This window comes from Elephantulus edwardii, unplaced genomic scaffold (assembly GCF_000299155.1).
Source record: "Elephantulus edwardii isolate Elephantulus edwardi_28Jun2011 unplaced genomic scaffold, EleEdw1.0 scaffold00017, whole genome shotgun sequence".
Lineage (NCBI taxonomy): Eukaryota > Metazoa > Chordata > Mammalia > Macroscelidea > Macroscelididae > Elephantulus > Elephantulus edwardii.
This window is the reverse complement of record NW_006399767.1, coordinates 23,773,551-23,797,017: the sequence shown is the minus strand read 5'-3', so window position 1 is coordinate 23,797,017 and position 23,467 is coordinate 23,773,551. Positions and strand designations below refer to the sequence as shown.

Genomic DNA, 23,467 nt, shown 5'->3' with positions numbered 1-23,467 from the left:
CACTGCTGTACAGAGGTAACTCGTGGTTGCTGTGATGCTAAACACTGTGACACTGATGTGCCAAATGTGATAATGGTTACCCATGGTGGACAGTGTTTGGTGGAGCTTCCCGATTAAAACAAGCTTGGAAGCAGGAGTGGCATCCACTTCCAAAATGGCTTGCCTCCGGAAACTCCATGAACAGTGCTCAGGTCTTTAGTGCATAGGGTCACCATGAGTTGTAAATCTAAAGCTGAAAGCTCTTTATTTTGCCTCTTAGGAGAACCTCTCTGATGAGAACAGAAAGGGAGGTAGATTTTTTTTTTAAAGAAATGCAAGCACCTAAGGACTAGAACTTCTGGGTCTATTCAGTACTGCACTGGGTCACTATGTGCCTAGCACAATACCTGGCATGAGACAGAGGAGCCAAGGGCTGCCTGATGTGAACTCCAACTCTGCCCCCTGCCAGCTGAAGAGCCTAGGGCAACCTGATAATGCTAAATTTCAGTGTTGTCCATAAATGGGGCAACCATGCTGCCTTGTGAGGAGTCCTGGGATACACAGATGGGTAAACACTTGGGTGTTAACTGAAAGGTTGCCAGTTTGAGTCTCCCCAGAGGTATCACAGAAGAGAGGCCTGGAAATCTACTTCCAAAAACATGTACTAAAAGCTGTATGGAGCACGGTCCTACTCTGAAAAACACAGATCGTCATGAGTGGAACTCAATTTGCTTGCATGTGGTTTGGTTTCTACGTAGATTACCAGTGCACAGTACCTAGCAAGCACACTGTAGTGGGATGCCATTGAGCTGACTAGGACTCGTCCTGACCCTATGGAGGGCAGATCTGAGCCTTTGCATATTCTGCACATCCTCACAATATGTGCCACGCTCAAGCCCACTGTTGAATTCATTGTGTCAATCCACCTGGTTGAGGGCCTTCCTCTCTTTTGACGATCTTGCACCTTTCCTAGCTGACATCTTCTCCAAGGACTCGCCCCTTCTGACAACAAGCCCAACGTATGTGAGGCACTCTCACCGTCCCTGCCTCTAAGGAGCACCCTGGTTGCACTTTCTCGGAGGCAGATTTGTTTTTCCTTTTGCAAACCATGGAAAATTAAATATTCTTTGCCAATAACATGACTCAAAGGCATCAATTCCTCTTCAGTTTTCCTTATTAAGAATTGTCCTACTTTAAGGGACATAGGAAGCAATGAAAAACACCAGGGCTTGGATCAGGCACATTTTATTCTTAAAACTGACAGCTTTAAAGTGCTTTAAAGATTCCTTGACAGCAATAGAAAACATCACTATGAATAGGAATCCCAGAGTACTTTGTTGTTTCACATGAAACCTACACCTAGACCAAGAACAAGGAAACAGTTTAAAATCAGGAAAGGTGTGTGTCAGAGTTGTATCACTTTTCTATATCTATTCAATCTGTATGTTGAGCCAATCATTCAAGAAACTGACCTACATGAGGAAGAATGTGGTATCAATATTGCAGAAAGAGTTATCAACAGCCTGAGTTATGGAGATGACAACCTTGCTTGCAGAAAGTGAAGAAGACTTGAAGCATTTACTGCAGAAGATCAGATCACAGCCTTCAATCCGGGTTACATCTCAACATCAAGAAGTCAGAAATCTTCACTGAACCAATAGGCAACATAATGACAGATGGACAGAAGATGGAAGTTGTCAATGACTTCATTTTACTTGGATCCACAACTAACTTCCATGGGAAAAACAGTCAAGAGATGGAAAGGCATAACGCAATGAGAAAATGTGCTCTCAAGGACCATCACAGGGTGGTTCTGATCTAATCTAATAATAGGAGGGGACATTTGCAAAGTGCAAGCTACTGCTGAGTTGAGCTCTATCAAATTTCCAATATTCACTGGTTGGTTGTTTTATTTTTTTTTACCACCAACGACACTACAATAAGATCCTTTTCCGTGGAACATGCCAGGCACTGTTTTCACAGCTCTTCATTTACTAACTCCTTTTGGAAATCCTAGAAGGTGGTGGTGGTCGTTACGTGCTGTCAAGTTGGAACCGACTCACAGCTGACCCTCCAGTGGGTTTTCAGAGACTGCCAATCATCACACGCGAGGAGTCTGCCCATCTTTCTCCTGTGCAGCAGCTGGTGGGTCTGAGCTGCCTGACTTTAGGGACTGTTGTTATTCCCATTACCCAAAGCTACACATCCAGTAGGAGAGATAGCTGGGACCAGAACAAGACAGTCTGGCTCCAAAGATAAATAACCGAAATTCCAAAGGATCATTTAGGAATTATCAAGATAAATTTAATTATGTTCTGCAGCCTTGGTTGGAGAAGTCGGAGAAGTGTAAAAATCCATTTTAGAAAGAGCTCCATGCAAACTAGTTAGGGTTTTTTGTTTTGTTTTGTTTTAAAAAAGGAATGCCTCAGGATGCCAGCTCACTGGAAAACTCTGCCCACGTGTGACACCTTATTCCCCACTGATGGTAGATAAGTGAGGTGTTGCTGGGGGGTTAATTTAGTTGCTCAGCTTGATCCGCCCTCCCTAAAACAGCCTGGATCCAGGAACAGTTGCCAAAACCCGTTAGGATAATCCTTACTGTTGCGCCTTTACAGAATCCCCAGGGAACAAGAGAGCTTTCTAGGCTTTAATGAAGGCAAGTTTTCTCCCTAATGGGTGTGCACCCAAATGGGTTTCTCCCCTCTTGGGAGACAAAGGAAGATTAATTGTCTGGGGACTGTGCTTTTGAAGGTGGCTCCGAGTTACACCAGCAGTGTATGAGGGAGGCTTCGCTGCATTCCTTCTAGTATGAGTTAGTGAATCAATCAATTCCTTGACTATCAACTGAACCCAAAAAGAGGCTGAGAGACCTGGCCCCAAGATGGATGGGACTGGCAGCGTTGCAGAACAGCAAATCCTTGCCTGGGCTCAGTGGTACAGCGATTTGGCAGCTTTGGCCTGAGGGCTAGATGGTAGGGGTCAGTTCTCTGAGCACATGAAACACCCTTCCAAAATCAGAAGCATCACTGGAATCAACCACAGAGAAGATAAAGTAGCTCCTGCAATATATAATTTCCTGCAATTTGTGCCTCTTCACCCTATCTTTTTAAAAAACATAATAAGTTCTTCTAAAACAGCAGGATTGCCTCAATTTGCATTTCCCTGCATGTTAATAGAGCTGCTCAGGGAAACCATAGCAAACTGTCATTCTCACGAGGGTAGCCCAGCGTGCCCTGCCTTAGCCCTCTCTGGCCCCAGAAGCAGGCTCTAGAAGTCATGGTCAAGGCCAGGGGTCTATTAGTGAGCTGAAGGCTGGGGACTGGGCAGTCAGACCCAGAAGACTACTCTGGCTTTGGTCTTGTGGGGGTAACCTTCAGAGTCAGAACAAAGATGTTATTGTTAGGTTGCCACTAAGTCAAGTGAAACTCTGCAACCCCACTAAGAGCAGATCTGGAGTCTGATCCTGTGCCACCCTCATCATCTCTGACACATTTAAGGCCCTGCTGCAGTCACTGTGTCAATCCGTCTCGCTGGGTGGGGGTCTTCTGCTCCTTCACTGACCTTCTGAGCATCATGTCATTTTGGGGGGAACAGCCTTTCCTAACAACATGCCCACAGTATGAGAGATGAAGTTTCGCCATCTTTGTCTTGAAGGAGCACGCTGGCTGCACTTTCTCTAAGACATACCTGTTGTTGTTTTGATAGTCCAGGGGGTATTCAGTGCTCTTCTCTAACATGGTGAGGGAAATGCAAAATCTAAGGGTTGCCATAAAAATTCCATGTTTTGCAATTTATGAAAATGGTTTTTTCCTGCTAATTCCTACGCCGTTCTGTATTCATAGAAAAACAACATATTTTTCTCCTCTGACAAACTGTACATATAGAAATGCATTTCCAATTAGACATGAGACTAAATTTGTGAAGGAGCTCCATATTTCATGACAGCACAATTCCCTACCCACTAAGCTACCAGAGCTTAGAATAATATGTTGTTGTTGATATGTGCTGTCGAGTTGGAACTGACTCTTACCTAACCCTCCAGCAGGTTTTCAGACTAAATTGTACAAGAGGAGACTGCCCACCTTTCTACCTCAAAGCAACGGGTGTATCTGAACCATGTGCCTTTAGGTGGCCAGCTCCCTTGGCAGAATATATGGCTGTTTAAAAACATCTTTGATTTGGGGAAATCCATGGCATAAAACTGAAAACCACAGTACTCCAATTTAAAGAGAAAAGTTACAAATATCTACATCCAGAAAAAAAGACTTGGAGGAAATGCATCAAAATGTCAACAATGATTATCTGTGGGTGATGTGTCTATTTTGATACTTTCTAACTTATCCATAATGAACACATTCTTTTGCTTTTTTTATCATCAGGAAGAAAATGTTTTTGCTCTTTTAAAACAGAGAAATCCTTTTTAAAACCAAAAAATTACAAACTAACCTCTAAAAAAATTGACGTTTGAACACGGCTCATTCATCACGCTCAGTTTTTCACCCAGTCTTACGAGTAACACCCAGCTTTCCCAAGTACCAGCCTGCTTACTTCCGAGTCTCAGAAAACCTTCCCTATCACCCCTCTGAGTTCCACTTTTCTGTAGGTATGCAGTGTCTTGAGAAGCAGGCTCTGCTCTCCTAAGTCCTGATTCCAAATCACAGCAGGTCCAGGGACCTGTCAGGCCTCCAGGGAGAAGTGGATGTAGGGATGGGGTAAGGTGTTGCCCATTTCCCCAAACCACCAGCACCCATCAGTGTTCCTCTACCATCTGAGCCACTTGCTGTTAGTAGTGGGCTGAGTGGTGTCCGAAAGGATATGCCCCACCTGGAGTTCTTGAATATGCCTTTTATTTGGAAATAAGGGTCTGTAGGTGTAATTATGTCAAGGATCTCAATATAAGATCATCTTTAAAAAATAAACCAAAACCCCTCACTGTTGTCAAGTTGATTCCGAATCATAGAGACCCTGTAAGACAGAAAAGAACTGCTTATGGGATTTCCAAGGCTGTTATTCTTTACAGAAGCAGATGGCTTCATCTTACTCCTGCAGAGCAGCTGGTGAGTGCCAATACCTGACCTTTTGGGGTGTGTGGTGCCAAGAGCTTATTGTCCAAAATGGTTTTCCCAGCCATTGTCTTTTACTTTGCCACCTGGGTGGTCAGGATCATACAAATAGGATGTGTTAGTGCATCCATAGGGTCATTGCACTAGCTTTAAACTGAGTGGATTCAGCAGCAGAATTTGGGAATGTCAATATCAACAAGAGGAAGCAGTGCACATCCTTCAGGGCCAGAGATTCCTATGCTAGTCAGACTAGGGTCTACACAAGATCAACAGCAGCCTCAGCAGAGACCCAGAGACTCACATGAGATAGAGCTGATCTTGGGACTGCTACCCCGTGAAGCCAGAGCCAGAGGCTCCATGGACCAAGGGAAGACACCATAATTGGCAGGATTAAGGGAACTCTGTAGCACTGACCTAAGTCATGAGGCTAAAGGTCAAAGGGCTTGTGGACACACTTTGATTAAGAAGCTGTCTGGATTGAGGGATTATATCCTGTTACCAACCTAAATTACAACCTGTTGTTGCTGTGTACCATCAAGTCAGAACTGACCCACAGATGACCCTCCAGCAGATTTTCAGTCAGTTAATTGCACAGGAGGAGACTACCCACTCTGCTCCCATGGAGCAGCTGGTGGATTTGAGCCACATGCCTTTGAGACTGCAGCACAGCTTCTTACACTAGGCCTAATAAGCCCTGTAACCATAGGTATGGCTCTGTGAAGTTTGTGGGGTCATGGCAATGGATTTTGGACGCAGTAGAGCAGTAAGACTGGTGTTGGAATTAGTAGAAGTAGGTGTAGAAAGGAGCTTGGGAGACTATGTCTGGTCCTATAAAAAGCAGATTCATACTGTGGATGTTGTTGATGGGGACTGTTCCCCTTTGTGGAATTAGTAGAAGTCAGACTTTGCTGGGCCCATGCTGCCTCCTCTTTTTTTACAGGGTGCCACCAGAGCTCCTTGAGCCCTAAACTTAATGACAGATGTCCTTAGACAAGAAAGGCAGAGAGAGATCTGAGACCAACAGACATACAGAAGGAAAGTCTTGCATGAAGCCAGTGACATAGAGTGGTGTGATGTAGTCCCAAACCAAGGAATCCCTGGAGCCACCAGAAGCTGGAAGAGGCAAGAATTCTCTGGAGCCTTTGGAGGGACTCTGGTCCTTGATTTTAGACCTATGAGACCTGTTTTGTGAGAAAGCAAAGTCCTGCGGCTTTAGGCCGCCCAGTTTGTAGTCCTTTATCCCAATGGCCTTAAGAAACTAATACACTACCCAAACCAGACTGCTGGATGCTGTCAAGTTGACTGCAATTCAGAGACACTATGTGACAGTGAAAAACCAGACAGTTTTCTAGGCTGTAATATTTACAGAACTAGATTGCCAGGCCTTTCTTTTGAGGAGCCACTGGATGAGTTTGAACAGTCAGCCTTTCAATCAGTAGCTAAGAGCTTAACCATTGTGCCACCAGGACTCCACACTCTAAGCTTCACAAAGAAAGTACAGACTCCGTGGATACAACAAAGACACTCTGAGAATCAGGAATCCAAGGTGAGGCCATGGCAACTTTTCTCGGCGCCTCATTACCCCATCACCAGCCTCGTGATAAGAATCAAACTCAGCAAACTGTAAAACCCAAATCCAACGCCAGCAAGTCACTTCCCATTCATAGCAACCCTATAGGCCAGAGGCTTGCCCCACAGGCTTCCCAAGGCTGGAAATGTTTGTGGAAGCAGACATCTTTCTCCTGTTGTTATGTGCCTTTGTTCTTAAAATTATTGTTGTTATGAGTCATTGTTATGAGTCAACTGTGACTCACAGCAACTCTATGCACAATAGTTCTGAACTTTGCCCTGTCCTGTGTCAATCCATCTCACCAGAGGTCTTCCTCTCCTGCACTGTCCCTCCACCCTTCCAAGCATGACATCCTTCTCCAAGGACTGGTCCCTGCTGGCAATACACCTGAAATACATGTGAGACAGCACTTCAAAATCCTTGCCTCCAAGGAGCAGCCTGCTTTCACCCTCTCAAGGGCAGACCTGTTTGTTCTCTTGGCAGTCTACGGTATATTCAATACTCTCCTCCAGCACCACAACTCAGAGGCATCAATTCTTCTTCTGTTATCCTCAGTCACTGTCCAATAATTGCAAGTAATTGCAGAGACCATGGCCTAGATCAAGAGCAGGAATCATAGCTGACCCTCCTTTTGGTTTCTGAAGCTGTAAATCACAGCAAAGGAGAGAGCTCCTCTTTTTCTTGTGGAGGTGCTGGTGGACCCCCTATGTGCTCTGTGACCAGAGCTCCCTTGGGGAGCAGCTAGTGCATTCAAGCCTCTACCTTTAGGTGAGAAACCAAACCTTTGCACCACATGCCATCAGGGCTCCTGCTAGACTATGCAAATGTTGTCATTATCACACTTAATAACAATCGTTTTACTGCTGAGTGTAATTAAATCATGGATGATTCAAAAGGCATTTTAGGAACTTAAGCTCATTATGGTCAACATCAATCGTGGTTCTCGATAAACTTGTGATGGCAGGAACTTTTTCAGCTAAATTCCAGATGAGCAAGGATTTATATAAATGATCAAAACATGCTGGTGACACGCTGGCATCCACCCTCATCCTCTGCGGGTCCCCACCCGCCCACACGCCTCCCTCCCCAGGCCTGCTCTTCCCTGGAGGATGAGGGGTGCGTGTGTCGACTTCTGCAGATTGCATTCATTTGAGCAGGAAGCCCAGCTCTGGAGAAAAACTGTCTCCCAGACTCCACCCTCTTCCTTTGATCCTCCCACTGAATGCAGAGCGGCAGAAGCAAAGCCCGTTCACATGTAATTATTTTAATTCAGCCAGATGCTAAGAATTAGTTTCTTTTCCTTGCAAGTGTTCCAGGGAAAGACAGAACCCAGGCAAAGATGCCCTAAAAGAAAAGGGAGCTGACAGTCTCAGAAGGGAGGGAGGCAGGGAGGCCCCCAGAGCCCAACAGCTTAAATCAAGAAAAGTGCCAGCAGGGAGAGATGAATGAGGAGGAGAGAAGGGGAAGGCTAATCGGTATTAAACACAGACTGTTCATCAACTGCAATACCGGGCCAGCTTTGTCTAGAGCTTTAGCATTTCCCAGGCACTTTCCTTTGTATTATTTCATTGTTTATGAATAAACTGGGGAGGAAGTCACCTGCTAGATCAGAACAAAACCATATTTAGCCCTCCAGGAATTCAGATTCAATGTGCCTTCTGCAAGGCACCCACAAGAAGTCAGATGTGTCCTGGTCACAGCAGCCTTCCCTGTGTCCTTTACGCCTATTTAGTTCCATGGTACATATGGAGGAGGAACCATGGTGGCACAGAGGTTAAGTGCTTGGCTGCTAATTGAAAGCTCAATGGTTCAAACCCATCAGCAGTCTTCCTATTTCCTGGGTTCCCAATTTCTATTTATCCTTCTCTCTTACCCCTTCTTAGTTTTGTTTTTGGGCAAATGCTGCCCCAAACGTATGGCTGACTGCTCAGAAGAGTGTGTTTCTTACCATTCACTGTATTGTTTTACTGTTTGGCCAAAATATGGTTACTGGTGGTGAGACAAGTTCCAGTTCATTCATATCTTATTCTTCAACTCTAAATGCCTGAGCAGTGGGTCTATGACATAACAGCCTAGTGGTTTAAGACCCTGGCTCTAGAACCAGACTGCCCGAGTTCACATCTCAGCACTTCTACTCTTTGACTGTGTAACCTCAAACCAGTCATGTCTCTGTATCATCATCTGTAATATGGGAACCACAGCACATGAGACACTTTGCTACATGACATTACATCTGAGGATACATCAGAACAAATCAAATAAAGAATACATATACCTCTCTAAAGTGCTGAGGTACAAAGATGTCACTCTGGAGACGAGGGGGTGCCTGATACAGGCCATGGTTTTGCAATCACTTGCTATGCATCAGAGCACTGGACAATGATTAGGGAGGATAGAAGGAGAATTGATGCCTTTGAGCTGTGGTGTTAGAGAAGAGAATTAAATATACCATAGACTGCTAGGAAAACGAACAGGTTTGTTCTGGAGAGGGTGAAGACGGGCTGCTCCTTGGAGGCGGGGATTCTGAAGCTTCATCTGACATACTCTGGACATGCTGCAAGGAGGGACCAGTCCTTGGAGAAGGATGTCATGCTTGGGAGGGTGGAGGGACAGCACAGGAGAGGAAGACCCTCGATGACATGGTGACTGGGGTGATGGGGGTAGGTGTGTCAGAGATGGTGAGATTGGCACAGGATAAGGCAGAGCTTAGGGCTGTTGTACATAGTAGGGTCGCTATGAGACTCAGGTGACTCGATGGAACATAACAACAACAACAAACCACTTAGTACAGTGTCTGATTCAGAATAATTGCTCCATTCATGTGTCAGGGATGTATCCTTTCTCCCTATCTTTCCAATCTATATGCTAAACATTTGAGAGGCTGGACTTTAATGAAGAAGAATGTGGCATCAGGATTGGAGGAAGACAGACAATTCATCAACAATCTGCAGATGACACAACCTTGCTGGCTGAAACAGAGGTTGACAGCGATTGTGGCAATGAAGTCAGAGGGTCAGGTGCTTCGGAGGTTGGCTCAGGATGGAGCAAAGTTCCGAGTCCTAGTTCACAGGGTCACTGTGAGTCATAGTTAACAAGACAGCACATACGCACAACCACCACCGTGCTCCTGAGAGACAAGAATGGGGAAACTTCATCTCCAAGGATGTCTTTGGGAATGTTGTCAGGAGAGGCCAGTCCTTGGAAAAAGGCCTTATGCTAAGAAAGGCAGAGGATCAGCAAGAGAGAGGATGACCTTCAGTAAGATGGATTGACAGTGACTGTAACTATGAGCTGAAGGACATCAGACATGGTGAGGATGGTCAGGACAGGGCAGGGTTCAGACCGCCGTTCACAGCAGTGCTGTAAGTTGTAGTTGACTTGATGGCACTGAATAACAACAGTGAGCCCTGGTGGAAGAGTGGTTAAAGCACTCGGCTGCTGATCAAAAGATCAGCAGTTCAAATCTTCCAGTTGCCATACAGGAGAGAGACGAGGCAGCCTGCTTCTGAAGGACTGGAAGTCTTAGACAGTCGTTCTGCTCTGTCGTATAGAATCAAATTGTCTTCTCTGCAGGAGTAACACAATTATAGCTCTCTACCGACAGTTCTCAAAGCATAAACTGGGGACTACCAGGGATCAATGAGGTCAAAATTATTTACATAATGGTATGAAGATGCACAGTTTTCTGGTGGTTACCTTATGTAAGAAACAGCTGATTAAAAATATACAAACAGTGTGTGTCCTCTTCTATCAGCCAGACACCAATGAGATTTGTAAAGATGTAATATGAGGCCACTATTCTCATGAAATTATTTTTGGTTTGGAAAATTGAGTTTGGGTTTTTTTTCCCCAAAAAGTTGTTATTTATGCTAACATGTAACAGGTTGAATTACTGTTATTTTTAAACTAATTACATCTTATTTTCTCAGTTTGTATGTCTGATACTTTAGACGCTGGACAGATAACTGCTACAATAGCCACACTGACGCCCCCAGGAACATCAGACAATCTTGGTTCTCCCCCTCATCTTTCTCAGCTGCTCCTCTGAGTCACTTCAGCCCCTTCGGAAGCCCAGGCTCCCCTCCCTGATTCTGTGCTGCCTCCTCTTTCTCCCCCCAAAACATACCACTTTCCCTAATTAACCTTTGTTGCTCTGTGTCGTAGAATCAAAAGCGACCCATAGCTGCCCCTCCAGTGAGTTTTCAGAGGCAGTCAATCACACGGGAGGAGACTGCTCATCCTACTCCCATGGGGCAGCTAGTGGCCTCGAACAGGGTGCCTTTGGGATTGCAGCACAGCTTCTTGCCACTAGGCCACCAGAGCTCCCTAACAAGCACTCATAACTGTGTTGTTGTTGTTGTTGTTATGTGCCGTCAAATTGCTTGTGACTCGTAGCAACCCTATGTACAAGAGCCTTAAACCCTGTTCTATCCGGTGCCAACCTTATTGTCTCTGACATACCTGCTCCCATTACCCCAGTCACTGAATTGATCCATCTCATTGAGGGTCTTCCTTTTCTGCACTGTCCCTCCACCTTCCCAAACATGATGTCCCTCTCCAAGGACATGCCCAAAGTATGTCAGAAGAAGCTTCAGAATCCTTGCCTCCAAGTAGCAGTCAGGCTTCACCCTCTCTAGGATGAACCTGTTTGTTCTAGCAGTCCATGTTATATTCAACATTCTTCTCCAGCACCACAGCTCAAAGGCATCAATTTTCTTTCTATCCTCCCTAATCATTGTCCAGCTCTCTGACGCATAGCACCAACTGCAAAGACCATGGCCTGGATCAGGTGCACCTTAGTCTCCAGCCTGACATCGTTGCTCTTCAGTACTCTGGAGAGGTTCCTCCCAGCTGACTTTCCCAATGCAATTAGCTTGGGAAAATGGAGCTGGGTTTTAAAATCAAGCTGACCTGGATCAGTTTGGTCTCTTCTACCTGTCATTGCACAGGAAACTAACTTAACCTCTTTGGCCTTCATGTTCCCCATTTGTAAGAAAGAGATAACAGAAATACAAATCGATTTCTTAGGATAAGGGAGCCCTAATGGGTAGAGAGTTGTGCTGTCAACTCAAAGGTCAGTGGTTCAAAGTCACCTGCTGCTCCTCCCAGAAAACTCCACAGCAAGCTCCTCCCATGCAATTTACTGCCTCTGAAAACCCACTGGAGGGGTCGCTTAAGAGTTGGTTAAAAAAAAAAGAGTTGGTTCCAACTCAATAGCAATGAATTTGAGCTTTTCCTAAGGACTGTTGTCAGTAGTGGCAACATATGTTAAACACTCATTGCTTGACAAATAATCACTACTATTAGAACATAGGGGCTCTGGTGTCATGGTGTGTAGGGAAGTTGTGCTGCTAATCTAAAGGTGGGACCTCTCTGGTAGTTCTAATCCACCAGCAGCTCCTTGGGAGAAAGATGGACAATCTCCTCCCACGCTATTTAAAGCCTCTATCTGAAATACCCCAGGAGGGTCAGCTGTCAGTTGGTTCTGATTTGATGGCAATAAATAATTGAGAATGAGATCATCAGAGTGCACTGTTGTTATGAGTCAACAGGTCCTCTGAGCCCCTTCCCAGGGTAACAGTTCCCCCTTTTGTCATTCCTATCTCCTGCTTCTCCCACAAAAGCAGTGCAACCGAAGGCTGCTTGGAATTGCAGAATCTGGCTTCCCAGTGTGTGTGCAGATACATACACACACACACATACACACACACACACACCCCTCCTCCACCACACCACAGAGGTGTCTCCTACTCCAGAGCTAAAAGTAAAAAATGACAACTAAATGCCAAGCGCCCAGACTCCAAAGCTGAAAAGGCCCCTCCGCCAGCCAATGTCGCTGCCAACGCAGTCTTGGCTCGGGGACACACGAGTGATGCAGATAATGGCACTGGAGCCAGGGGACCAGAGCTTTCGGCCCAGCTTCGCTGCAGACTGTGAGGAAGTCCTTTGGTCCCTCTGAGTCTTTGTCTACTTAGCTGCACAAGGGGAAGGCATCATCGAATCTTGATATTACAGACTTCCGTGACAGCTGTCGGAAGAGAGGGCCTGGCTACCTCACTGCCTTCCAAGGAGACCACCCCGACCCGGTCCTACCCAGGGCCCTTCTGCCACTCACCCTACAGTTGCTGAGCTCCTCAGCAGACAGGATGATGGTGCCACACTTCTTCCCTGGAACGCCACTAGGGGAGAAGATGCAAGAATGGAGAGCCAGCCACACAAAGACTGAGGCACAAACCTGAATGCACCTCAAGCGGGCCCCACGCCTCCCACCCAGACCCTCGCCATCTGGCAGATCTACCCCGAAGTCCCTGAGGAGACAGAGCCTCCTCCAACACTTGTGGCAGTGTGGCCTGGTGCTCTGCTCCCTGGGGCCAGGCTCCCAGACCTGCAGCTGCCCGCCCCCTGCTCCCAAGAGCCCAGCAAGAAGGGCAGCACATTGGCAGTGAAAGTCCGAGAACGGAAAAGCATCCAGACTCACCCGGAGGCTTCCAGACCAGTGGTTCTCAAACTTTCCATCCAAAGACCACTTCTGTGGGCAAAAGACCTTGTGGGCTAGCTACCCCACCCCACACCCAGCTGACCCCAGAGCCTCCCCAGCAAGTGGCCCAGCTCTGAGTCATCACTGGAGGGAGAGCAAAACTGGGTGCTGGAATCTTCTCAGCATAGCTGCCTTTCATGGCTACCTCCCCAAGGTCCCTTTAACTGGGGTCTCTATTAGGGAAAAGGAGAACCCAAGCAACCAGTGAGCTCCTCAAAGGCACAGTCAGTTTGCCCGGGTCATTTTCTCAGGAAGAGGACGTTTCTACCTCAGGGACCTGCACCCCCTCTTCCCTGGGCCAGGTGGGGATTTTCCCTCTAAGAGTCCAGCCTATTCCACCTGTGGTATCTGGGACTAATCTAGGGAGGTCCCAGGACAGACTCTGGGAAGGAAAGGGAAATGTCAAGTTGTCCAGCAGCTCTGGACTTTGAGTTCTTTACGAGGACTCAGTTTCTTCATCAATAAAATGGGTGTGATCATAGTCTCACATTATTTTACACACACACACTCTCTCTCTCTCTCTGCCTGGCTCAGAAAGCCCTCAGCTAGCACCCCTCCCTGCCCCCATCTCCTTAATATACAGCCTGATAAACAGTCCAGTCTTAGATCTCAGGTCAGCCTAGGGTTCACCAGCAAGCTGTCTGTGGAACACACTTTGAGAACCACTGATGGAGCTCTTCCCAGCACCAGCTTTTGGAAGAAGAGGCTCTCAGACTAAGGGATGCCGCTTGGAAGAGCTGATGGGTTGACCACATCTCTTCAAAGTCAGATGAGAAGAGCAAGGGCCGTGCTCGAGGCTTTGGTACCCCAGGCAGGTGCGTGGCCTGCCAGCTTGTCCCTCTAGAGTTGGTCAGCTGCTGGGTACCCCAAACCTCTCCCTGCCCCAGCGATGGTCCTCCCCAGTAGTAAAGATGGGATCTGTTTGACCAAGGAGGCAGAATCCTCAACACAGACTCCCCCGCCCTGTGTGTCCCCATCTGTTCCTCTTAGGCTCTCAGTTCTATTTCCTATCTTTTCTTCCCCTCCCCTCCTCATCTCACCTGCTCCCACCTGCCTAGCTTTCCTTTCTCACTTCCTTCTTCCTCCCGCAGTCTTTTTCTCTCTCTGTTTCTCTCCCCGATCCCTCCTTCCTTTCTAAGAGCCACTTATTTATTTTCTTATAAATGAGCATCCACTTCTTTCTGGGGTGCTAAATCCCCTGGGGGTCCCTTCCTCATGTCCAGGTACTCTAGTGGCCAATCTGGTTGCTTCAATCTCAATTCCTAGGAACCCTCAGCAACAACCAGCAGGGCTCTGCTTACCCAGCCACAAAGCCCATCTGCTAGAAGGACCTCCCGGCAGGCCCTTAGGTGGGGTGGGCTCCCTGCCCTGGCCCCAGCTGAGGTGGAGAAGAAGCCAGGTTGGGGACCCTCCACCCAGCAGAGAAGGGATGGGAAAGTCTGTGCTGCCCACATTTGCACGAGGCCAGCCAAGTCAGAGCAGGCTGCAAAAAACCCCCAGCTCATCACAGCTCATGCGCAAGTGAGAAATGGCCATTCGGAGCATCTGCTGAGGGGAGTTCACAGACAGCAGAGAAAGCAACAGGAGGAGAAGCGGGTCAGGAGAAGGGAGGAAGAGAGAGGAGGGCTGGAGGTGGGTGGCTGAGAAACTAGCCCATGGTGAGAAGGGAGAGCGCCCAGCTCTTCTGATTCCAGAAAACAGCACAAGTAGAAGCCCCTCATCCCTGGTCCTTGAAATCCTGTGAGGGTCCTGGGATGCTCACGCTCTAACCGCTCTTGCCAAGTGCAGAGTCAGCCTCGATCTGGGGCCTGAAGTGCTGATTTCTTCAGTCCCAGGACCATAATGGTCCCTCCCCCTCCCCCATGGGGTTGACTTCACTTGATGAGAACAAGGGCTGAGGCCAGGCTGTGAAGCGACCCCCACCACTGGACCAGATAAGTGTCTGCAGCTTCTGGGCCCAAGATGTCCACTGACCTACCCGTTGGACACGGCTGGCATGGGTTTGCCGGTCCTGGAGTTCAGGCTGAAAGCTCCTATCCTGTGGAGAGAATACAGAGAGTGCACCATGAGCAGAGCCTGTTCTGCAAGGCCACAGCATTCAGTATCTGCATAGAAACTGGCTTCTATTCTGGAAGCTAAAATTAGACTGAAAGTCTCAGGGCCCATAGGGGAAAGATCTTCATCTCAGATTTTGCTGGAAGAATTTGTCATGAAACTCTGGGCAAGAGACTCTACCATGTTGTTTGCCATTGAGTTGGGAACCATTTGTAGCTGACTCTTCAGCAAGTTTTCAGAGGCAGTAAATCCCAAAGGAGACTGGCCCATCCTTTTCTCACAGAGAGCATCTGGTGGATTTGAACAGCGAGCCTTTGGGATAGCAGTGCAGCTTCTTACCACTAGGCCACCACAGCTTCCTGACTCTACCTTAATGGCTGCAGCACCTGGGGATGGTTAGGAATGTAAATCCTCAGGTCCCTGCAGTGCCCCACTGGATCAGAAACTCTGGGGCTGGGAGCCCCACAATCTCTGCTCTAACAGGGGGCTCTGGTGCAAATTGCTGTTTGAAGACCACTGTTCCACCTCACTGAACCTCACCCAGTGTCCTGAGTATGAAACAGGGAGGGGCATGATGCTGTCACCTAAGGACACTGCTGAGGGAAGTGCATGAGCAAATAACTGGCCTTCAGGCCTGGCCCTAATTTAAAAACAAACAAAATAGTTGCCTTCAGGAGATTTAACAAAGGAAAAAGCCTGGTGGTTTACTTCTGAGAACTGGTTAATGAGTTCCAACAGTCCCAGCTACAACCAGGGCAGCATTTACTTGTTGTGCATAGGGGCCTGGAAGTTGGGGGTTAGTTCCATACTCAACGGCATCTCATAACAATGACAACAAAAATCTGACTTAACCAAGCAAACAGGGCAGGTGTTCCTGAGTTCATTCACTTACTCTCTCCAGGCCCTCCCAAGGCAGAAAACAAATCCAAAATTGCCAAGGAGGGCCCTACTAAATTTTAATTTCTAATTGTTTATTTAAAGAGCTCTTCCCCCACAAGTTATATATGCTTTAAACCTGCCCCATCAAACCCAGATCAGCCCCTCAACAAGTGATATCTAACCTACATACAATGTTGGAGGTGGGTGGGTAAGCCAACAGAGTGTAGAAATTATCAAACAATACCACTAATATCACACACAAGCAAAATCCTGCTGAATATTATTCAAAAACAAATGGAAAAGTACAGAAACAGAGAACTGACAGAAATACAAGCTTGGTTAAGAAGAGGCTGTGGCACTAGGAACATTACTGCCAATGTCAGATGGATGTTGGCTGAAAGCAGAGAGTACCAGAGGAATGTCTATCCGTGTTTCACTGACTATGTAAAGGCATTTGACTGTGTGGATCACAACAAATGGTGGCTAATATTGAGAAGAATGGGAATTCCAGAATACTTGATTATGCTCATCCAAAACGTATACTTAGGCCAGGAAGGAGTCATCAGAACAAAGCAAGGAAACACTGCATGGTTCAAAATCAAGAAAGGAGTGTGTTAGGGATGTGTCCTTTCTCCATACCTTTTCAATCTGTATGCAGAACAGATCATTTGAGAGGTGAGCTCTATGAGGAGGAAAGTGGCATCAGGATTGGACTCATCAGCAACCTGTATTATGCAGATGACACAACCTTGTTGCCAAAACTGATGAGGACCTGAAGTGTGTGCTAGAGAAGGTCAAGGACTGTAGTCTTTAATATGAATTGAAGCTCAACATCAAGAAACAAAGATTCTCACCACTGGGCCAATTGGCAGCACCATAACTGATGGAGAAAAGACTGAGATTGTTAACAGTTTCATCTTGCTCAGTTACACAATCTTGGCACCAGCAGTCAGGAAATCAAGAGACGAACTGCATTAGGAAAATCTGCTATCAGAGACCTCTCCAGAGTACTGAAGAGCAATGCTATCAGTCTAAAGACTAAGGTGTGCCTTATTGAGGCCAGGGTCTTAACAATACTTGCTATGCATCTGAGAATTGAACAATAACTAAGGATGACAGAAGAAGAATCGATGTCTTTGAGGTTTGGTGCCAGAGAAGAGTACTGAACATACTATGGAACTTACCAAGAACATACCAAACATACCAAGAGAACTAATAGGTCTGACCTGGAGAAGGTGAAATCAAGTTCCTCTCTGGAGGCAAGAATGTTGAAGCTCTGGCTCACATACTTTGGGCATGTTGCCAGGAGGGACCAGTTCATGGAGAAGGTGCTTAGAAGAGTGAAGGCTCTGTGTATAAGAGGAAGACCCAGGACAAGATGGACTGACAGACACAGTAACTGGAGTAATGTCAGAAACAATGATATTGGTTCAGGATAAGGCAGGGTTCTGAGCTACTGTGCATGAAGTCGCTGTGAGTCACAGCTGACTCAACGGCACAGAACAACATCACCTACATGTAATAACCTAGACGAGTGATAGCTATTATCATGATGTGCTGTAAAACCAGAGACTTTCTCAGAGACCCTGACTGAAGTTATGGATCTGGAGAGAGAGCCTCCAACTCAGCAGTTACCAATTGTGGGGGAGGGATCAGCATCCAGGAGCAACTTGGCAGGAGCAACCTGGAGGTGCTGACCTTCCTTTCCTGCCCACCCTGCCTTGGGGCCTGGACACTCATCCCTCATTTCCTCTCTTGCTGGGGCCTTGTCTTGGGGGCTTCCTGAGAAAAAGGGACAAGAAAGGTCATTCACCATCTGGCCACTCGAGCTGGTCTCTGAAATTTCCCTCCATCTCCACTGTAACCTGCTCAGACTCATAGCCTTCCCCTAAAAGCACTTGGGTATCTACAATGAAGACTTTCAGAGGTACCCGCCTCTGGTCTGCACCAAGCTGTGAACGACCTAAGCAAGGTGATCTTTGAGCAGAGTCCCCACTTCCTAGCTGTGCAGCCTTGGACAAGTCCTTTGCCCTCTCTGGGCCTCACTACCTTTCCCTATATAATGGCAGAAGTGAAGATGTGAAAGTGGATCAGATGGTGTCTCAGGGTGTCCGCCCCCCTCAGGGCTTTAGCACTAATAGCCCAGCCTCAATGCTTCCAAGATGTTTGAGCAAGGGCAGAGCCCATGGTGACCCTTATTCCTGATCGCCTTATATATGTCCATCATGATTGGCTACTTTGTCCCAACTCCGAGCCTTGGCCAGCACCCAGCAGAGATGTGCCAGAAGTTGGCAAATGAATGGAGGAAACAGCCCGAACAGACCCAGCAACACACACACACTTACACACACACACACACACACACACACACACAGACTTACGTTAGGGGCTTTTCCAGGCGGCTACCAGAGGACCCCACAATCTCTCCCAGGGTGCAGAAGGCTTGGCCCAGGAAATCCTGCATAGCCAGGGGACAGCAAAGATCAGTGTCACCCACTCTGCTCCCCAGCCTCACCACCTCCCCCTGCCCTTGGCCCAGAAGTGTGAGGAGCTCTGACATGGCAGGTGGCAGACACACACACATTTGGTGCCATGACTGAGCCTGAGGCCAGCCTGCATGGGGGTGTGCGAGCCTCTTCTGAGCCCTACACAGAGCAGTGGCGGAACTCACATGCTTGGACAGGTCGGGGCTCTTGGAGTCAACGTCGTATCTGTAAAGAACACAGAGAGAAAGGGAAGGCAGCTGGGCCCTGGCACCCCACGAAACTGTGGTTATTTCGGGGCACAGTCACTGCTAGAGGGCCTCTGGAAGGCGGCCACACGGGTGTAAACAGATGCAAAAAGGCTCCATGTGGTGTGCATGTACTATTTGTGCACGATGCTGTAGACTGTACTTTTTACTGAAATCACACTCACATTATATCTTTTTTTTTTTTTGCCAGCTGCTCAAACCCCTTTTCACATTCATTTTCTATGTATAGTGAGTCTATGTGTGCATGCTAAGTGTGGAAAATTGCAGTATATGCATTTAGTACCCTATCAAAATTTTTAAAAAGAAAATACATCGGGTCTGTAATTAGGTGCTGGCACAGCCTAGGCCCTGAGCTCCCTGCCTTTCACTTCCTTCTCTCCACCCCCTTCAGCTCTTGGCCCTGCCCTTGACCTTTCCGTACCACCTTCCCTTGCCCAGGTCTCCCCTGCAGGTCCTTGGACCTGGTCCCTGAAGATAGAGGCCTTAAGTCCTGAGCATGGACCCCTCCACTCACCTGGAACCCTTCTTCTAGAATCCCCTCTTCTAATCATTCTCCCCACAGAAAGCATTTCTGGGTGATTCTGCTGGGCTCCTCAACTTCAGTTTCTCCATCTTTCCTCACCCACCCACCTCCTCTGTGTCATGTTCGCCTTCTTCTCACTCAGGCCCCAAACACCCTTCCTTCCTGCCTGTCCACAGTTCTCTGGGAAAGTACAGGTTTCTAACCACCTCACACTTCACAAAAACAACCCCTCACCCACTCATAAGACTGAATTTTTACTATTATCTTGAACCTCAAGGAGAGCGTTGGCATTTTTTTATTAATATGAGGGTGCCTTGAACCTCATCAACCACAGAGGGGAAAAGTCATGGGGGACCCTCTCAGTCACCAAGAGAAAGGGGCTCCCCAGATCAGAGCCTAGAACTAACCACAGGTCTCTCTTCAACCTGCACTCCCCAGAGCCAGGCTGTTGGACCAATGCCCTCCCTACTTAACTAAGACAAATGGTGGGAGACAAAGTGGCACCTTTCCTCACTCTTCTACACACACCCCTTAGCAAATGCTGTTGGGAAATGAGGCTAGGATCAACTAAACTCAAACTAAACCCACTGTCACTCAAGTTAATTCTGATTCCTAATAATCCTATAAGAACAGGGTGGAACCACCCCATTGGGTTTCCAGCAGGGATTATGGAAGTACTGTCATATCTTTCACCCTAGGACTTGCTGGTGGGTTCACACCACTGACCTTTCTATTAGCAGCGAAGCACTGAACCACTTAATTGGTTCAACTGGTCACTATTTAATCATCACATTTATCCTGAGCTCCTCCCACCTTCCCAGGTCTGGTTCCTCATTCCCCCAACCTCTCACCTCTAACCTCCTCCACTCCCACTCCTAGCTCAATCCTCAGCACCTGTCTTCCACTTACAGGTCAAATCGGAGATTCTGCTTCTCCTCGAAGAAGTAATCCACGATGAACTTGCGTACAAAGTCAGGATTGAGAGTGTTGTCGATGACTTCGGTGCGTCCGAACTGCAAGAGAAGGTAAGATGTGGACGTCAGGGTCAGACTGGGGGATGGAAGGGCTAACGGAATGTAGTAACGGAAGCTGGGATGGAAATCCTCTTGTAGCTCCTGGCCTCGTCCTCTTCCAATTACGGCAACAGCTCTGTCATCTGACAGTGGAAACCATCCACAGTATGGCTGCCATCAACATTATCCGTTTCATTCTCTCTTGTTGTTGCTGTGTGATGATGGTTTGGGCACCTGGTAGGTGTTTTACTCCCACCTCATTGCCTTTGCCTATGGTATGCTGTGTTGTGCTGTGCTGTGCTATGGCCTTCTCCTAGCTTCTCTTCACCTTCTCTGTCAGTGGCATTTCCTGCATTCTTTGAAGGCCTGTTATTAATATCATCTCCTCCAGGATGTCCTCTTGATTGCACCAAGAGAGTCCTTTCCCTTTCTTAGCTCCTGTTGAACTTGTGCTCAGGCCATGTGCTGAGTACTGGTAGCACAGTGTGTCATATGCTGCACAACTAACCAAAAGGTTGGGAGTTTGAATCTCTGAGGGAGAGTCTGTTTCTGTGACAATTTACAGCTTTGGAAACCTAGTGGAGAGTTACTATGAGTTGGAAATCAATTCAACAGCAATGGATTAAAAGCAAAATGCAAGAGCAGAGGTAGTAACTGTAAAAACCTGATTTCAAATAGAGCTCCCAAGAACCCCCACCTCCTGGTATTTATGCCTTTGTGTAGTCCCCTCCCCTTGGGCGTGGGGAGTGGGCTAGTTTTACTGATGGATTTCTTTTATTCTTTTAATTATGATTTTAACAGACGTTTACAGAACAAACGGGCTTTCCTCTCAATCATTCACACATATATTTTAATGACATTAATTACAATATTCACACTGTAACTGTGCTCTTCCCACGTCTTCTGATTCTTGTTTCCATTAATACTTGTGTCCTACTCCTTCCTGCCTTCTGAGCTTTCTTCCTGGTCAAATGCTGCCCTTTTGATCTTGTCTGCTTGGTTACTCTACGGAGTAGGCACCGCCGTGGTGTGACTGTTCAGCCGAAAAGCTGAGCCAAAGGATAGAGTTGGTGAAGTGCTTCTAATAAATATCTGTCACAGGCTGCACTTTCAAGACTGCATCATAAACAACTCCAACTTCTGTCCTGAGTGCCCTAAGAAGCACTCACTTGCTCATGTGATGTCACTGGCTGCGGGTTGTGAGCTGTTCTACAGAGAGGCCCATGTGGCAAGGAAATGACAGTAGCCTTCGGTCAAACAGTAAGAGGAAAACTCAGAACCTCCACCCCACAACCCTCCAGATGCTCACTTCTCACTTCAACCAACTCCACTGTGTGAGCTGGGAAGCAGACCCTGCCTGTGTGTAGCCCTGAGCCCCCAGTCACCGCCTTGTGAGAGACCCTGAGACAGAGGACCCAGCAAAGCTGCACCCAGACTTCTGACCTCACTGTTTAAGGCATCAAGTTGTGGGGAAATTTGTTACTCAGTCCACTCATACAGGGACTTCATCTTTTGGTATTAATGCAGCATGTTCTATGTCCACTCACTGAATTGGAAAACTGGTGGCCCAGTCTACAGGCAGTTGTGCTGTTAACCCAAAGGCTGGCAGCATCTCCCTGGCGACTGGAATCCACCAGTGGCTCCTTTGAAGAAACATGGGTAGTCCCCTCCCAGGCTAGTTACAGCCTCAGAAACCCAATGGTGAGTCAGCTAGAAGTCAGTTCTGACTTCACAGCAATTGAGACCTGAAGTGAGGGCAGTGTCCTATGCTGTTGTATCTCATGACCTCTAATTTGGAACTGACTCCTAGCTGGCCCTCTTGTGGCTTTCTGGGGTGTAAATCCTAAGGGAGGAGACTGCCCATCTTTCTCTCTTGGAGTTAGGCCATTGTAAGTAGGAACTGACTTGATGGGCACCCAGACACAACACTTAAATCCAATGGCTTCACGTAAATTACTCCTCACCTCCGGGCATCAGAACCACCTGGAAGCCTTGCTAAAACATAGATTCTTGGACCCCACCCCCAGAAGTTCTGATTCAGTAAGTCTGGGGAAAATTGAGAAATTTCTATTTCTAGCACATTCCAAGATAATGCTTCTGGCCCAGGGATTCCCCTTGGAGAGCCACTGCACAATTCCTTGGAGGTTTTCCTGTGATGGAGGAAAAGAAGGCAGAGGAAGTACGATTCCAGGCTATAAAGTCCACATCAACTGATATTGGCCCCAAGGGACCAATAAACAACATTATGATAAATGGTGAAGAAACTGAAGTTATCAAAGATTTCTTTATATGTGGATCAGCAATCAATACCCATGGAAACAGCTGTCAAGAAATCAAATGCAACAATAGCAAAGTTCAACAGAGCAGCAAACAGTAAATGCTGGCAAGGTTGTGGGGAGATTGGAACCCTTAATCACTGCTGGTGGGAGTGTAAAATGGTGCAACCACTATAGAAGGTAGTATGGTGCTTTCTCAAAAAGTGGGAAATAGAAATATCACTTGACCCAGAAATTCCACTACTGGGAATATCCCCAAAAGAAACCAGAACTGCCATCCAAACAAGTATATGCACACCCATGTTTATTTATAATAGCAAAGAGGTGGAAGCAACCAAGGTATCCATCAACAAACGAATGGATAGGAAAACCTATAGCACATCCATATAATGGAATACTACGCAGCACTGGAGGGAAAGGAATGCATAAAATGTTACACAACATGAGTGACCCTGCAGGACATTATGCTAAGTGAAGTATCTCAGTCACAAAAGGACCACCAATACTGCATAACACCACTGTTATAAAGCAGGTCTGACATGGTGATATGGGAGAGAATAGGATAATGAATATTGCACTGGAACAGATGAAGGAAAGAACTATCTAGAAGAAATACATATTTAGGCATTATACATACGACAACAGCCTAGAATAGAGGGAGGTAACTGCACAACAAATGATTTTTTTAAAAAATAATGAACTGGGGGAGAGGAAAGGGAGAGAGATGGGGTAAAAATGTGCAATAATGAATGAATGAAAATCTAACTTTCCTGTAAACTTTCATTAAAGTCATAATTGTTGTTGTTGTTGTTATGTGCC

At 46.9% G+C, this 23,467-nt stretch overlaps 1 protein-coding gene across 1 annotated transcript in view; it reads right to left on the bottom strand.

Moving 5' to 3' along the window:
- The window catches only part of CPNE5 (copine V), a 155,462-nt gene that overhangs the window by 55,046 nt on the left and 76,949 nt on the right, over nucleotides 1–23,467 (bottom strand). Inside the window, exons 4-8 of the mRNA XM_006882032.1 lie at nucleotides 20,269–20,372; nucleotides 18,756–18,795; nucleotides 18,466–18,542; nucleotides 15,129–15,188; nucleotides 12,728–12,791 (exon numbers count right to left, since the gene is read on the bottom strand). Coding sequence (XP_006882094.1) covers nucleotides 12,728–12,791; nucleotides 15,129–15,188; nucleotides 18,466–18,542; nucleotides 18,756–18,795; nucleotides 20,269–20,372 — 345 coding nt within the window. The remainder of the gene's footprint in view (nucleotides 1–12,727; nucleotides 12,792–15,128; nucleotides 15,189–18,465; nucleotides 18,543–18,755; nucleotides 18,796–20,268; nucleotides 20,373–23,467) is intronic.